At 34.7% G+C, this 17,049-nt stretch overlaps 1 protein-coding gene across 1 annotated transcript in view; it reads right to left on the reverse strand.

Annotated features, from left to right (window-relative positions):
* SCEL (sciellin) overlaps nt 1-17,049 on the reverse strand; it is a 50,129-nt gene that overhangs the window by 2,305 nt on the left and 30,775 nt on the right. The window contains exons 10-15 of the mRNA XM_074860782.1: nt 12,980-13,039; nt 9,776-9,835; nt 8,175-8,264; nt 4,659-4,730; nt 3,244-3,352; nt 420-522 (exon numbers count right to left, since the gene is read on the reverse strand). Coding sequence (XP_074716883.1) covers nt 420-522; nt 3,244-3,352; nt 4,659-4,730; nt 8,175-8,264; nt 9,776-9,835; nt 12,980-13,039 — 494 coding nt within the window. The remainder of the gene's footprint in view (nt 1-419; nt 523-3,243; nt 3,353-4,658; nt 4,731-8,174; nt 8,265-9,775; nt 9,836-12,979; nt 13,040-17,049) is intronic.

The following is a 17,049-nucleotide window of genomic DNA, read 5'->3' on the forward strand; positions in this document are numbered from 1 at the left end:
TGTATGTTCTCTTTATTGGTCAAAATGACTACATTAGATGAAAATACCTCTGAACCCTGGTTATTCATTTCAATAGCACAACCTGATTCTCAGATGGCCTTGCAATTCTTGTCACTTTCAGGACAAGAAGCTGTTGCCCCACTGTAGGTGTCTCCATTGACTGCACAGGTAGGACTTTACAGATTACAATGAGACCTTAAGAAATCTCCCTCACTGGTACAGGCTAATTATCGTGTCTAGAACCTGAGGTTGGATATCATCCTAAGCAGCCCAGTCTTACTGAATGAAATACTTTGAAAAGGTCTAAGTACGCAGAAACGAGCAAAAGCAGTAGTTCTGTTGTAATATATTGAAGTTATTTGAATGACATTCTCTACATCGTTTTTCTTATATTCAGTATAATACATCTTGCATCTTACCTTTAACTTTGGAATAGCAAGGCTCACAATGCACAGTTTGTCTGTAAATCCAAATGCTGTCTCCTGCTTTCAGATCTTCCAGTGGTCTTTTACATACTTCACACTTCAACACACAGGTAAAAGTAACAAGAAAAATTAAAACGAAACCCTTTAATATTAATTCCCAGTATGCTGTCTTTTAGGAAGTAAGCAATCCCAGACTGAACAGGGGTTATGAGTCCTGCAATATCATCAAATCTGAACTCTGAAAGAGTATTTTTAATGAACAGTAAATTAAACATCTGAATATCTCACCTTTAGGCATCTGAAAATCAGATACCTAAGTCTCAACTCATTCCCCACATTCTCGCTATACTCACCAACCCCTTCCTTCCCTCAGAAATTTCCAAAGGGTACTTTCTCTGTCTTAGCTTAGAAATTTATTCTAAAATAAGATGAGCCACCCTTTTGAGATCCTTTTCTTTCTTCGTTGTGTAAAAGAAACATAATCAGATTTAATCATCCAACTCAGAGTAGATCTTAAAGAATCTAAACCTGCTTATTTCTAAATATTTTATATTACTTAATCTCCCATTATTGCAGTATCTGGATGCTGCCTTCACAAATATCTCAAAAATCTATTTTTTGAGTTAGAGAAGCATCGCCCATATTCCACATATGAAAATACACAGATAAACACAGAGGTTGAATTCCCAGGATCACAAGGAAAGCCTACAATGGATCAAGGAGCAAAGTAACTCAATCTATAAACCAGAATCTTTACATCCAGATCATCTTTTTTTTTTTTTTTAATCTAATAAAAGAATAGCATGTTCTGGTTTCTTTGGATATTTTATCCTCTGATAAATGAAAATCAGCATTACTTTTACAGTGCAATTCAGTAACCACATTGTCCGCCATCCCAGAAAGGCTGTAAGCCTTTCCATAATTTTCACAATGGCTCTCTATTCAGATAAATTTGGACTGAAAAATCTTAATTATAAAAATTAAAAATTAACAGTCTTACCCTGAACATCACTTTGCAGCTAAATGAATAAAGAAATTGTGTGATGTCAGCACCATGGACTTAAAGGCAGTATAAATGATTAGATCTAGGATCCAGACAATATGCAATTGTCTTATGTTACACATGCTCACTAGGGCTAGTATGTAATTGCAGCTGAGCACTCCGTATTGATTAGCATAACATGTTAGAGTACTAGACAACTTTTTTTTTTTTTCCCAGTTTTCCAGAACTATGTTTTTTCTATATCTTTTCTACATAAGCTGTTAGTATTAAGGTACTCTTAAAACAGTCTGCTCTCTTCACTTTTTTAATGTTTCCTTGTATAAATCAGCAAAGGGATGGGCACGTTTTCAAAGCTTTGATCAGCAAGATTAGCTAGCATTTTTGTACAGAGAAAAAATGCTACAATTTGGATTATTTACTCACTAAACATTTGGTGTATACCTTTACAAGGAAACAAAGACCTTATACTGCTGTCATCTGCATGCAAATCTACAGGGTATTTGTAAGGAGCTAAATGAATATTAATGACGAGAATTTGCACTACTTAGCTAAATACATAACTACAAGCATGAACCACAGACCTACATTAGATGTTTAATTTTTTGCCAGTGCTTTCATAAATGTGTAGTTACACAAAACTTAAGCTGAATTTTGCTGGCCAGACAGGTCTCCACTTGGGAATAGGTAGCAAAAGGAATATAATTTTAAAAATAAGCTTGAATATTTAACAGATAATTCAGGCAACACCAACATGTTAACACTCCTAAATGCATACAAAGCCCGTTCCTCTTTATGTGGGTTGATCTGTCTTTTCAGAATGGAAGCAAACCAGAACTTGCATTTACTTGCAATAATAGTATTGAGGAGGTATTACATAGTGATTTCCATGGAAGAAATTGCATTTCTAGTTCTCACAGAGCTCAGAAAGTCCATATGAGACAAAAAGCATATGTAACTTCATACATGTGAAGTACAACCTTACAGCTGTGTTCTGCCTTGGGTTACTTTTCATGCATTAACTAGGTAAAAGAACTGCTGTCAGAATCAGAAGTAAAAGCTATGCAAGACTGGGCAGAAAAATGAGCTATGCTAATGCAGTGATTTTGCCGAGTATTGTTTGTTAGAACAACAAACTCTGTGTGGAGATGCAAGCAGTATTAAGACAAATGAGGCAGAAGGAAAATATACTAGAGGACTGAGCACTCGTAGGCATACCCTGAAAAAAGTTTAGGAGTGAATTTTAGGCTGAGGCTTAGGCTTTGGAATGACAAGCAAGGAAAATTTAATCTGTGCTTTCATAAAACTAAAGTTATTTCACCTCTATGGCTTAAATACCTCTTACTAATGCCTTTGAGTGTGGCTTCTGCACAAGCCATGGTTTTAGATGTCACTTAATCAAGAACATCTACAAAACTTCATTAAAAAAAATAGAATAAAATTTTACAATATGAAGAAAGTGTAAGTATGATATAATTCACTATATCAGACTGGAAGCATGTATAACTAAAGGCTTATAAATGTGTAGGACATTCAGGACATGTTCCACAGCATCCTTTATCCTCCTTGTGGTTGCAAGAGAGAAGAAGAGGCAGGGAGAGGGAGAGTAGAAGAAGAGGGAGATGGAAAGAAAGAGGAAGGGATTGTATAGGGGCAAGAGAGAGAGAGAGACTACATTAATCTTCTCCAGTGTGCAAGCCTTCCTCTTCTCCCAGGTGGAGAAGGCCTAAGGCCTAAATACACTCTTATCATATGTGTAATATAATGCAGGTATTACATTCAAATTATATTTCTTAATAGCAGATGAAATCTTCTTACCTTGAAGCAAGTCGAATGACAGCAAATTTGCAAGGCATCTAAGATCATTTTGGCATCTATGCCCAAGGGCTTCCTGCAGTACGTACATATATCTTTTCCAATTATACTCCTGTGTATATAATATAACATCAGCTGTCAGAAAAAGAGCTACCATTGAAATCTCAAGGAGAAAATTGATAACTTAGTGCACTACATGGGAAAGACATTTGTATACTGTACAATGGCCATAAATGGAGAAATGTCATGTGTATATTCCCTCCATTTTAGTTGACAGGTGTAATATCTCCTGTGATGGGCAAATTGCTGAGCATAATTGTCAAATAGCAAAAATATCTTGATAAAAAAGAATGGTCTTTGGTGAACTGAATGATTTCAAACAGCAATGAGACTGTATTAAGCTGCTGAATGTCTGAGAGCATGTACACTAAATGGGGATGAAGTGGAGGGTAATGATTTTAATGTTTTAATCACAGAAGTAAATGGGTAGTTGAATTTAAACTGCCATCATTTGATCAGTCTGACGTAGTATTCTCCTCCAGGTTGTGGAAGCGCCTGAAAACATTTTTAATTTTCTGCACTGCAGACAGAAATCCTACCTTCATGGAAGTTATAGTGGACACATGTATAGAACAGCCTACCTGGTATTCATAACAATAATATTTTTTAAAATTTTCTCAGCTCTTTTTGTGTTCTTATGTGACATCAATCTGTACTGTCTCTAGATACACCTGTTGGTGTTGGTTTTGCACTACAAAATCAACTGGTCTTGCTCCTTTCCACTCAATGATAAACCATTGTACTAATATTTAATCATTCTTGGAGTTAATATACTTACGTTGGAAAGGATACAAATTTTTCTGATTAGGTATTTTCAAGTAATGGGACTATCCAAATTATCTGAACTGAAAATAGTGGGCACATTTAATTCTTTTTTTCCATGAGGTAAGATATTACTGACTGAACAAATATTCTTCTTATATTTGGGAATATCTTAACTGGTGTGAAAACATGGAGGTTTTAGCTGCATTGTCATGTGAACCTATTCTTCCACATCCGTACATAAAGTTGGTCATTACAGACACCATTCTCACAAAGGAAGGAAATTTTGCAGAGTAAGCAGCTGCCCGAGGTAGAAAGCTACAGAATCACAAAGCCAACTCTATCACTTAAGGCATTGTCTATTGTTTCTATAGATATTTTAAAATGTCAGCTGTGACAAGCCTAGCATAATATTAGGCTGCTGAGCTGTGGTAATGATTTGATGGCAAGATCCTACTGAAAGGCAGTTCTGTATGAAAAGCTGTCTGACAAACCTAATGGTGACTTCCACTGCTCTCTTTTGTCTGAACACTTGAACGCTTATGCAAAATGTCTGTGTCCTTTGATACTCTACAATGTTATTAATGTGTACTTACCGGTCAGAAGTAGAGTAAACAGTTTTGATAGTATTTCCAGTTATTTCTTCATAGGCACGATATGATGATTTGCTGTGAAGCAATGAGTGCATAGCAATCATTAAACGGTACTTTTTATTTTTAAAGGTTTCACTACACTGATGATAAGATGTAAATTTAACTAATGTAACATGCTTGTAAAAAAAATCATCATAATTGGTGATGAGTTATTTTTCTGTATTTTCACAACCATCAAGAAAAATATATCAAATAAAAAAGCATAAATTCGAAATACAGTGTTCTTAGACTGATTCTTCAACATTTCAAAATTAAATCCACAAGGCCATAGAGCAAAATCTGCATGATGGTATTGTGTTTGCCTGCGCTGATATCCCAGCCTAAATGATACATATCAGGAAATGGTGACACGCTGCATTTTTTTCTTTTTTTCCCCTTCTTTCACTAGTCCTCAAAGACCTGTCAAACAGCCAAACAAAATTACAACATGTCCCTTCAAAGTAGAGTGAGGGTCTTTAAAATACAGGCTGTTCAATGTGTGATTTGTGTTCACTAAAGTAACTGTATTGTTCCTCGTATCAGAGTAGGAAGGAATATACTGAATTTAACTGTCACTTCCTTTTTTAACAGTCTCAGTTCTAGTTGCGTAACTGTTAGTTTTGTTTGCATGGAAGGAAATGAGCATGGATGTGACAGCTGAAGAAGTCATATTGCCTTACATGTTTGGAACATCTCTGAACTGATTTAATTATCCTATTCCTCCAGAAATTCATAAGGTATATGGTAATTATTACATGTTTCGTATCACTCTTGAATAATGTTTAGCAATGTCAAGAGCAACTTTTGATAACCATATGTATTTGAAGAACATGTCTTTTTTTCAGGGAAAGTATAACAGACGGATAACATGCATGTGTAAGGTGTTACACAGCCCAGATACACTTTTCTACATACCTGGTTTTCGTAATGTCGATATATGTCTTATTCAATTTCTATGTAACACCAGAAATTTATTAAAATTGCACAGTTAATGAGAACCTTAAATGATAAATGTTTTATTTATATTTCATAGAGCATAACAATATGCTTGTTATTTGATAGTAATGCAGCAAACTGGGTTTGCTCACCACAGAGAAAGCATCTCCTCAAATGAGCACCCAGCACTCCGTTTACAAGATGAAAGTGAGCTTACTAAGCAGGAAAGCAAACTGAAGCTGAGTGATTGCCTTTTGAAAGAGTTTTTCTGGCTATTTTTGCCCCAACCATGCTAGACACGTGCACGCCGCATCACAGGGTGGAGTATATTGATGGTGTAAGTGCCTAAAGTTTCTTGCCTATAGTGAAAAGTGGCATAGGAATATCACCTCTCTGTTCCTATAAAGTAAGGGCCTGTCTGTGCTTCTTTTTTTTTGTTAAGCTTATTTTTCCCAAATATTCCATTTAACTCATTGTATTTAGCTACAGAATCTAGTGCTGAGTTGGGTTGACATTTCAAATCCTCTAGTTAAATGCAGGTTGAAATCAGGGCAAAGTGAGTACTGTGCATTGCACATTCAACATAATATGGGTATTTAGATGCAGCATGCCTGAAAATAACACTGTTTATCTTTCAGAAAGTTGTCTAGAGAAAATATTTTCCTAGTGTCCTAGTGTAGAGAACAGTGTCTCTTGGATCTTAATAACTGGCTACAATATTATGGTTGAAATACACAAATATATATATATAACCCTATCTTAAAAAAAATAATTTTACTGTATAGAACAAAAACCTATGAAGCTACAGCAAAAATATTTCCAAAGCATCAGTTTCTAGTCTTTCCAACTGCAGTGTGAGGAAACTCAGAAACTTTTCAAATAAATGCATAGTCTGACAGCTTGAGAAGGCACTAAGTTAAAATTGAGCTAGAATGTAGCCTGAGAGCTGCATATCTCATCAAGTCCCTTCTTTCAGTTCATATCACCCTCCCCTTTACCTGCTATGGTGTGACTTGTTTATACAGCAAACTACTTAACAATAAATACTCTGTAGATCCTATTGGATAAACCCTGAAAGAATAACCTGCAAAGACCATTCATTCAGTAAACTTTCATGAATTAAATTGGGATTAGAGCTTCAAGTAGGGCTTACATTTTGTCAAGTGTAAAGTAACACTGCATATTGAAGCACATCCTTTGCCCTGCCATTCCTGTATTATTGTTCTCTATTTTATTTTTTAAAGATAATCAGAATATTACACCTCAGAAGCTGTATGTCTGCAAAATGCTAATTAATTTTTGTGTTGAACATTAATTTTGAGTCTTAAAATTGTCTGCTGTTTGGATTTGCTTTTATTCTCAGCCAATTTATGGGCTTGGCTTTCAAGACCATGCAGGAGTTTCAGAATACACAAATTTCTACTGTACTCCAACCTCCTACAGCAAATGTAAGAAAATGAGAGATCAAAGACCCTCTGCCCAGTCATACACACACCAAGGCTCAGGTGTGCATAAGTTTAAGGACTGGGACATTGGCCATAATTCCCATAAAGTACCAGAGTGTGGCTGCTATTTTCCCTATTGGTAAGGCTCAAGAAAAGATTTCTCCTGTCCCTTCCAAGTCATCAGCCTTGACTCAGGCAGTTCACGACCACTATACAGCAATACCTTACATATAGGACTATGTCTTTAAAAAATCCTGTCTACATTAGTACTTAAGCCACATAGATGGGTGAGTTGGTACTGAATAGAGGTTTTCCTAATCCCAAAATATCTTTTATTCGAGAATTATATATTATGTTTTTTGTTGTCATATTTCTTGAAAATACATTTTAACTGTGAAGAAAAATATATTGTTTCCTTTTCTTCAATGATTTCCTGTTACCAACAAACCTGGTGTTTATTTAGTTCTATTAAATACCCCTACATAACATTTTTCACTCAAATTTGCAGTACATGTGCTTGTAGAGACAGAATCCAGCTAGAGCAAGAATATTGCAAGAGAAATGGTTTTTAAAATAGTTTGTACCTGGTCAAAAAACCAGAAACCCATGTTACAGTTTCAGTGACTGGGATAAGACATGGGTTCATGATACATGATACATGGGTTCAGATTAATCCCATACAGTTTTAGGAATTTAACAAAGCAATTGAGTGAAAAGTGTAATGTTTTCTTTACAGCCTTGGAAAGAAATAAGCTTCCTGAGAGCATGGTGTATCTAACATGCAGGAAATGCCTTTCCTCTGTTGGCTATGTAAGAATTCTGTCTTAACTGCTCTCCTAAATTTCATGCCTCAGCTATATCTCTAGAGCTACACAGGGCATGTCTTGTGCTCCCTGCTCTGTGCACTAGAGCTATGCTTTGTGGGCTTCTGTGCATGGGATCCTGGAAGCAGAATTTGGAACAGGCTGGCATGATTCCAGAGACCAGTGGGAGGTTTCTAAACATCCCTGAAGTTTCTTGCATAAAGATGGTTTCTCTTAATTTTTTGCAAGAAATGGCACTTTAGACATTATGGTTCTCAATTCATTGTCCACAGTACCTGGTCTTTCTTTCACTGTCACTGGAGTAGTTTGTTTCTGGGAGATTATTTGGAGCCCTTGGATGATTTTCATATGCTTGCTCAGTTATCCTAAAAAAAGAGAAACCACACAACAAGAAAACAATCAGTTTTTAGAAATAATTTTCATCTATGCAGCTTTCAGTTACACTTACAGCCATAAATGTAGAATCTTGGGCTCGAAACTGTAGGTAAAAGAAATTTATCTTTTTCTTACTGTTGTTAAATTGTTGCTTGTGAAAAATAATGGAATTACTGACCTATAATTTGAAATCTTCTAGTTTCTGCTGGTAGATATATTCATATCAGAAACTTCATCTAACTTTAATTGAACTCTAATTTCCTCAAAATTCCCACTGAGGTTTTCAACTGTGCAGTAATGTCTCGGTGGTTGATAACATTCTGCATTTTCTTGGCAGTATTCTATAATGTTTTGTTCTTGTTTTTATGATATTTGTTCCAAATTTTATTTTTTTAGATATATTACAGTTATGTTTCTATTAGAAATAACCACCTAAACAGATACATAGACTCTTATCTCAAAAAGCAGGATTACGATTCAAGCAAAAGAAACCTTGTTTCCTGTGGTTTTCCCTGCCTCAAACATGACATGCAACCAAACATAAAAATAAACCTTGTCAGACAAATTATAGGATTTCAGGAATAAGTGCTAATAATGTTTTTGATGATTTTACAAAGCAGCTCAGACAAAGGCTGCTCTTGTTTGGTTCTGCCAAAGGTTATATTCTGAAACAACTTGATGGTTATAAACCTTAATTCTGTATGTTTGGGCTGCAGCTTGATTTATTTCATTGAGCTTGCCAAGGTCTGAAGCTTTGCTAAATGAACCTTGCTCAGTGCTGGTCACTGTTTTATATGCATAGCATGCTGCATGAAGCAGCAACCTCTATTGTGCTTGACTCCTAATCTGGCAGGCCCCCTTTCAGAACTAAAAGAGAAGCTCGTTCACCATAGATATTCAGTATATTCACCTCTGGTCAGACTGTCAAATGGGACTGCTAGGATAAAAATATTTTATAATAAAAGATAGAAAAACTGCTTATGTATACAGATAGCTAAGTTCTTTCTCTTCGTTTAGATATACAACTAATGGAAGACTCAGAAAGATATTATCAGAATGGTACCTAAAAATGTAATACTAACTTCACTTTAATTGACCAAAATGTATCTTAGTTTTTGCAAATAATGAAATGTAGTAGCAGTGAAACTTTTAAAGTATGAATGCATTTACTTTATTTTCTTTGAGAAAGCTTTGAACAGCCGAGTTCACAAAACACCTAGATAAGCACAAAACTACTTAGGAGCATCTGGTCACCAGGCATTTTCATTCACTACAAGAGATTATAGGTTTGAGTCATTGCTTATTATCAAAATGCATGCATCTGTATTGTTATATTTGGTTAACCAGACACATTTTAGAAATAATACAGATATCTTAATCAAGTTATAAAAATTCTGCTTGCTTGTATTAGGAATTCACATTTTCTGGTATCACACTAAACAGCTACAACTCTTGATATTGGCTCTTTAAATTTTAGAGGGAACTATGAATTGAATCTCACCGCTTTTTACTTTGGTCATCAGCAGACTTTACTTCAGTGTGACCACCAAGGTCCTCATCTCTGTGAAAGTGAGAAAGACCTCAGAATTAATCAATTTTTTTATTCAGCCAAAACATATTAAATGGGTTGAGTTATTTATGTTTAAGAAGAAGACATTATATGCATTTCACAAGGAAGATTCCTAACTACACTGAGTATGTATCACAATTGTTTCATATCATAAGTATTTAGTTAGTTATGAAGTAAGAGTTATCAGTTCAAACTTCAATATTTTTCAGTTTCTCTCCAGTGTGGCACTACAAAAGAATGATAAACTACTAAAAAATGCTAATTTCATTGTAGTATTGTAAGATAATTCAGGTTGGAATTCAGGGACCTTGGGAGGTCTCTAGATCAAATTGCTGCTCAAAGCAGAAGCAGATCTGAGGTCAGACCAGGTTGCTCAGGGCTTTTTCTAGTTGGGTCTTGAAAACCTCCAAGGACAGAGAGGGCACAACCTCTCCAGGCAACCTGCTCCACTGCAGGACAGTCCTCCTAATATCCAGTCTGAATCTCTCGTTTCAGTTCATGGTCACTGTGTTGCATTGTGTTGCCATGCTACAGGCGAACGGCCTGCCTACATCTTCTAAACTGACTATGGCTCTATCATTTTAACTTGATAATATAATTTCATTCGGTGCAGGCATCAGCACCATGAGCTATGGAAATGGCTACCAAAGTGTGTTAATTGCTTTGCCATTATATCCAGCCCAGATCCCTCTTATAACTGCTGTTGTCTAGGGTTGTATACATTCTCTAGGACCATATGACCACATTTATACTAGTAACTTGTAAATCATTGGCTGTGAAAAAGCTGATTTGATATATTTTCCCATATTCATATTTTCATATATTAACAGATGCAATCTATAGAATATATTCGTATAAAATTACATTAATATTTTATATTAAATGGTCTGTAATTAAAAATAATAATGCTATCCATTGAAGAATTAAGATTAAGAAAAAGCCACACTGTTTCTCATTTGAAAATGAATAACGATACTAAGAAAAAAAAGGATTTTTAAAAAATTTATTTATGATACTCCTCTTTTGTATTTAAAGGACAAATTTTAGTTTGACAGATCATTTCACACTAATTTAAAGAACTTGAGTGGTCATGCACTGGCTGTTTAGAGTTCCAGTAAGATAAAGTCAAGTACTACCTTCTTCCACACGGAATTTTTTATGCTTACTAGCCTGTATTTAATGAGGAATTTTAAAAAGTTATCTAGAGTTTCAATCAAATAAAAATATTAGTTTTTTACTCCTCTAATGATTTTTACAGAATAGAACCTATTAATACTAGTATCCAACCAACCACAAATATTTTATAAGTATATAAGAGAAAGGTTATGACAGCCTTGCCTCTTATTTTTCTGACCAGCAGTATTTATTCCAGTAAAATCCTCAAGGTCTTTTCCTCTGAAATAACAGACAAATAGAACTGTTAAAATATTCCCCCTATCTGGGGAGAGGGAAAATATAGGTAAAAGAAAGAAATATATTTATGCACACATTTACAAAGAAAAAAGTAAATTGTTAGTTAAGTTTATGTTAAAAATTTGCAAATACTTATATTATTATAAGTATTTATATTATATTATTTATTATATTATTTATATTATATTATACGTATAAGTACTTATAATAAGAAAATATGTTTACAATTTTCCACTAGCAAGGTAAAGTTCTGTACAATTAGATATAAAATATTATCTAATACAACCAAGAAAATAAAAAGGCCTTGTTTAATCACATCAATGCCGTAGTTTAAGATTGTTCTTTGCCAGTGAAGATAATGAAGGAGAATCATGAACTTTCAAAGAACTTAGTATTAATTTACAGGCTCCAAAGCAGCTTAATCCTTGTTTGCATCATTAATTTGCAAAAAAAAAAAAAAAAAAAAAAAAAAAGTTTTTATTTAAAATAAGAAACTTGTACTTCTTAAGATGACACCTAAAAATATGTCCAAATGTCCACATATTTTTGATTCTGGAATTACAAGAAATTACCTCCCTGTGTCACCATAGTTAACAATTAAAGCACTGATTATGCCTGTACTTATACTGAAAATGTAAGCATCCAAAGACTCACAAAGTTTACATATGAGGAAATATTTTTTTTAATTTCATAAATACATTTAAACTAGTGGCTATTTTTTCCTCTGTTGTTTTTTTTTTTTTTTTTTTTTTATTATTTTAAAATGGTTCAGTGAATGAGAGAACGGAATGACCTATGAAAAGCACTCTAACTAATGTAAAAAACCCCTCATTCTCTTTAGGTAGAAGTAGGGAGCAAAAGCAAAAGGCTGTTAGCTCTGTGAAACTGTGAACTTGGTCACTTCAATCTATAATAGATTTATTAATCTTAAAACTTTGGATGTCTCCTAAAATTCAGTAGTGTCCCAAAGTCTTGGACTCTGTCATGATAAATTCTCTGTGAATGAAAATTTGCAAAAAAATCATACTCAGCTTACAGTGTAAGTGTACTACTACATAGCTTAGTGCTAAGTGTACATATATGTATATGTATGTATGCATATATGTGAGGTTGTCTACTGTAAAATAGATGAACACATGTTGGCAATATTTATGTGCGGTACTGTTCTTGAAGTTTTCTGTAGAATTTCAGTGTTAGGTGTGACAAATATTACACAGCTCTTACTATCACAGTACCCTGGCAGTTCCTCCCTTTTCGTATGCTGAAGGGCTATGTACAGACCGCAAGATACTTGGCCTGAAACACACTGAACTGATGTGCTGTTCAAAAATGTCAGTTCAAGCTGTTCTTTATGGATCAGTGCCCTTGCTGACTGAAATGCTTTGCTACACCGTTTTGGGGCAACACTCGTCATCCATGAGTCCAACAATATTTTGTATAATTCTGTTTCTCTAACCATATTAAAACTTTTCTTTAATGGTTTTATTGGGGAAGCATATAAGGCATGTATGGAAGCTTGCCACAGATATTATTTGTTCATCTGATAGTGCACATGCCAGTTAATTAATCTGTATTTTTCTATCCATCATTCTGTATAAGGACTGCTACTTATTAATCTATAAACATTTTACAGATTTGCAACATTACCTTTCTGACATTCTCATAGTTACAAACTACTCACTGCCTTAGAAACATAGGGCATGAGAGGCTTTGAAGACTTACTTCTTGTCACTTGTGAAAGAACTTGGATTCACTTTGATGAGGTTATCAAGATCTTGGTTCCTTTAGAGACACAACAAAAACTAGATCAAATCACAATTAGTATAGCCAGCTGTCAATTAGCCAAATTAAATACTCACTTTAAAGGAAATTATAATTGACATGTTCTTTATGAAAGACAAAATTAAACTGATGAAAAGTTCAAAGCATACATAATTTTAGTAATTCAAAGATATTCATAGACACAGCCATATGCCCCCCATATGCACATAAGCCCACACTCTTCCTGGAATAAGAGGACCAAATTATATTTTGGAAACACCATGTTATACCTAATATTTATGTCAAAAAAGATAATTCCTGCTGAACATGCATCATGGCCAACTTCAAATACTGCCTGACATCTAACATGCTATGATATAGCAAAAATCTTTACCAGATAATACAATCAGCCAAGTATTCCAGATATGTGCATGAACAATTTCTTACCTAAAATGTAATTATGGACTAAGTATTTCCAGCTAAATCAGTCAAAAAAATCCATTAGTCTATTTGGTAGGCTATCTAGACCAGCTTCTTCCCAAATAAACTCTTCCTGCTCACAAGAAATCTCACATTTAAACTGAGGGATGCCGAGAACTGGTTGCATCCACTGATTCCTGAACTTCCGTAAAAGAGATAGGATGTGATTTGCTATTATTATCTGATATAAGAAAAAAAAATCTTCCCTAAATTAGATCTTGTTGGTAAATTTATTTTTTCAATATCCTAAGATTAAACATTAGTATATTAATATATACTAATTAATAATGTATACTAACATAATAAACATAATATATATTAATGTAACATAACTATTAAAAATAAAAGTGTAAATCAATGTCTTTTATACTCTTTGAATCGAACATTTAGTAGGATCAAGTCAAAACATGGGGCATTGTTTTGACTGCCTTTATTTCCCTTCAAAGGATTGCACTGGTGTTAATGTTTCTATAAAACACTTAATTTCCATGAAAATGCATTTTCCAACTGCAAACTCCCCTACTTAAAAACTTTCAGCAACTTTGCCTAAAAAGTAGCCACCTATTAACCTTAACTCACCAAAAAAAATTGAAAAACTGACTCCTCAAAAGAAAGCAACAGGAAAAGAGTGATGACCATGATGCCATGACAGTGCCCCAGCTGTAGAACCTGTTCTATAACCTGATAGTCAACAATGTTCGATACATCTCATTATTGACATTTCATTCTGAACAGTTTTATCATGAAACAATATCTCAGTGAAAGATAAAGACAGCCTTTCCAGATTTCTTCTTGGTCACATTTGTCAGCTTTGGGGCTCCCTTTGATGAGATTATCAACGTCTCCATTTATTTAGGAATGAAACAAAGCCAGTTCGATGCAAGGAGTATCTACTGTCATTTAGCTAGAATTCCATACAAATCATTAATAGATCTACACATTAAGTACTTTTGAAAATTCTCTTTATATTCCAGATTTCAGACTTTTTATGCTTTTCCTCCAGAAGCTGGAGTCTTGTGGTTATCCAAAGATATCCTTTTCTTTATGAATGGGATGGCAAATTGCTCAGTACTTGGACGTAGCAACACTAAAATGATAAGTCTAATAAGACCTCAGGTAGTTACTTTGTTAGCTTATATTTTTTGCAATTTAATTAAGAAAAAATCTCCAGCTGTGCATGTGTTTGGCTTGAGTAAAATATACACTATTATTCTTATCTCCTGCATCCTCCATTCCTTTATGTTCTTAGAGGTACTCAAAATATGCATCTCAAGTCTTCTATAAAGCCTGCTGAAGCCTTGCAATTTCAGCTACCTCAATTATGATCATTATGTGTTATGCAACCCTCACATATATATTGGCCTCAGTGTTGAGTATTCACCCAAAACATAGAAAGCAGAGGATGTGGGACTCCTGTTCGTTCTGGCTGCAATCATGGGGTTATATGCAGTTTACTCATCAGGGTTATCAGTAGCCTCTCTTACTTCTGCTGACTTTCACAGCATGAAGCAAAAGAAAGGCTGAAACAGTATATGCTGGTTTTGGCTGGGATAGAGATAACTTTCTTCATAGTAGCTAGTATGGGGCTATTTTGGATTTGTGCTGTGTGTAACTCAACCCATGAGTTTTCTCACATTTACTCTTTCAATTCTCTTCCCCATCCCACCAGAAGGGAGTGTGAGAGCGCCTGTGTGGGGCTGAGCTACTCTCTGGGGTTAAACCACCATACAGCAGCAAAGCTGTGTCCTGTAGGCCAGTACACTTCTATGTCTGATTTTCAAGGAGTATAAGCATTTGGAGAACCAAATTCCAATATGCTTTTTATGAGACTTAGCTCTGTATAACAGATGTTTGAAATTTTTACTCACGGTATAGATATAGAATACTGTATTCACTTTTTTACAATTTTCAGTTTCATATTTTTTAATAATTCCTGGGGGAGTTCCTCTTTCAGAAACAGATAAATTAAAGACACCTTCCTATAAAAATAACCAACTATAATGCTTATAAAATATGCTTACACCACAAGGCCCAAATACTAGAAATTTTTGGTTTAATCTTTGTAAGAAATGTTAAAATATTTTAGTGTTTTTGTAACAGATGTTACATAATTGAATTAATAATGCTAAGAAATTGATTGTAGGACACTGGGAAGTTATGTCATTTATATACTTGTTCTTGTTGTAGGTAACATTTTTCTACCAACAGGGAAGGAAGAAATTCCCTCAAGACCAGCAGGAAAGATTCTGGCATTAAAACATGATCTTTTTACATTTTCACATGTATTTTAACATTCTTCCCAGGTAACTGCAGATTTGCTTTACCTTAGATTGCTCTGTTCACTTTGCACAGAGTTTTCAAACAAACAAACAAAAAAAGAGTTATCTAAAATGGTTCAACCTTGACCTACTGCCTATTTGGAAATAATGAAAAAAACCCAAACCATGAGATTTACAAACTTCCAAGCATTTGAGAATCATTCCTTCAGAAATGTGGCCCATATTAATCCTTGGTCCAACTCAAAGGACAGATGAGTTAGTTCCCTTCTGTAGACTTTAAATCATCATGACTTTGCAGCCAACAGCATTTTTTTACTTCCTCATACATTATTTTTAGTGCTTTGAGTATCCCAATGCGCTGACTGACTTGAGAGGAAGATTCTACTTGCAGTCCAAAGGGATAGTAACAAAAGTAATAAAAGTCTATGCTGCATGTGCACTCCTTGTCAGCTAGTAGCCTGATTTATAGAACGCCAACACTGAAGAGTCCTAATAAGTGAACAGAAACAGTTGTGGCTGCAGATAATAGCACAAAAGTACATGCTGACTGTCCTGTTCAGCTACACTTTATGGTTCCTATGGAACAAAACTTCTGTGAAACATAACCTGTAGAAGATGTATAATTTATTGCACTGGTAACACTTCTTGAGCTTCCACCCTCATGAAACATCTGCTTGACACTACTGCAGCAAGTAATCAGGGCTAATGCCTTGCAAGTTCTTTGCCTTGAGGTGTCTGGCTAGTGCAAAGGAGAGGTCATGGGATACGCAACTTCAGGCTACTGGTTCAAACATAGCTCAGGTTATTAACAATTAAAGTTAAAGTTTGAGAGCTGTTATTTATAAAAGGATAAAATGTAAAGTAGGGCAAGCTACGTGACATAGTAGATATGTCAGAATTTATCTGATTAGGTTCAGGGCATACTTCTGCTGATTTTTTTAATCTGTCATTGTTAACAAAGCTACATTTACTTTAGCAATAGCACACAGTGGGCACCGGTGTTGATATCACCATATAACCCAGTCTCACATTAAAAATTAGAGTGAATATACAGAGCCTAAACAGAATTTCAGTTTAGGTTTCATTTGAAAGTTGTTAGCATGCTAAAAATCCACAATATGATTTATACCTTTTCTAATACTTCTACAAGAGATGTAAAATATTAAAGTGGGGAAGAGACTAACCTATATATTCATACACTAAAGAAGCTCCTTGAATATCAGAATATCAGGTGCAGTGAAGTCCTTCCAGTTGCAGGTATAACTGTCATTT

The sequence above is a fragment of the Strix uralensis genome, chromosome 2 (genome assembly GCF_047716275.1).
Source record: "Strix uralensis isolate ZFMK-TIS-50842 chromosome 2, bStrUra1, whole genome shotgun sequence".
NCBI lineage: Eukaryota > Metazoa > Chordata > Aves > Strigiformes > Strigidae > Strix > Strix uralensis.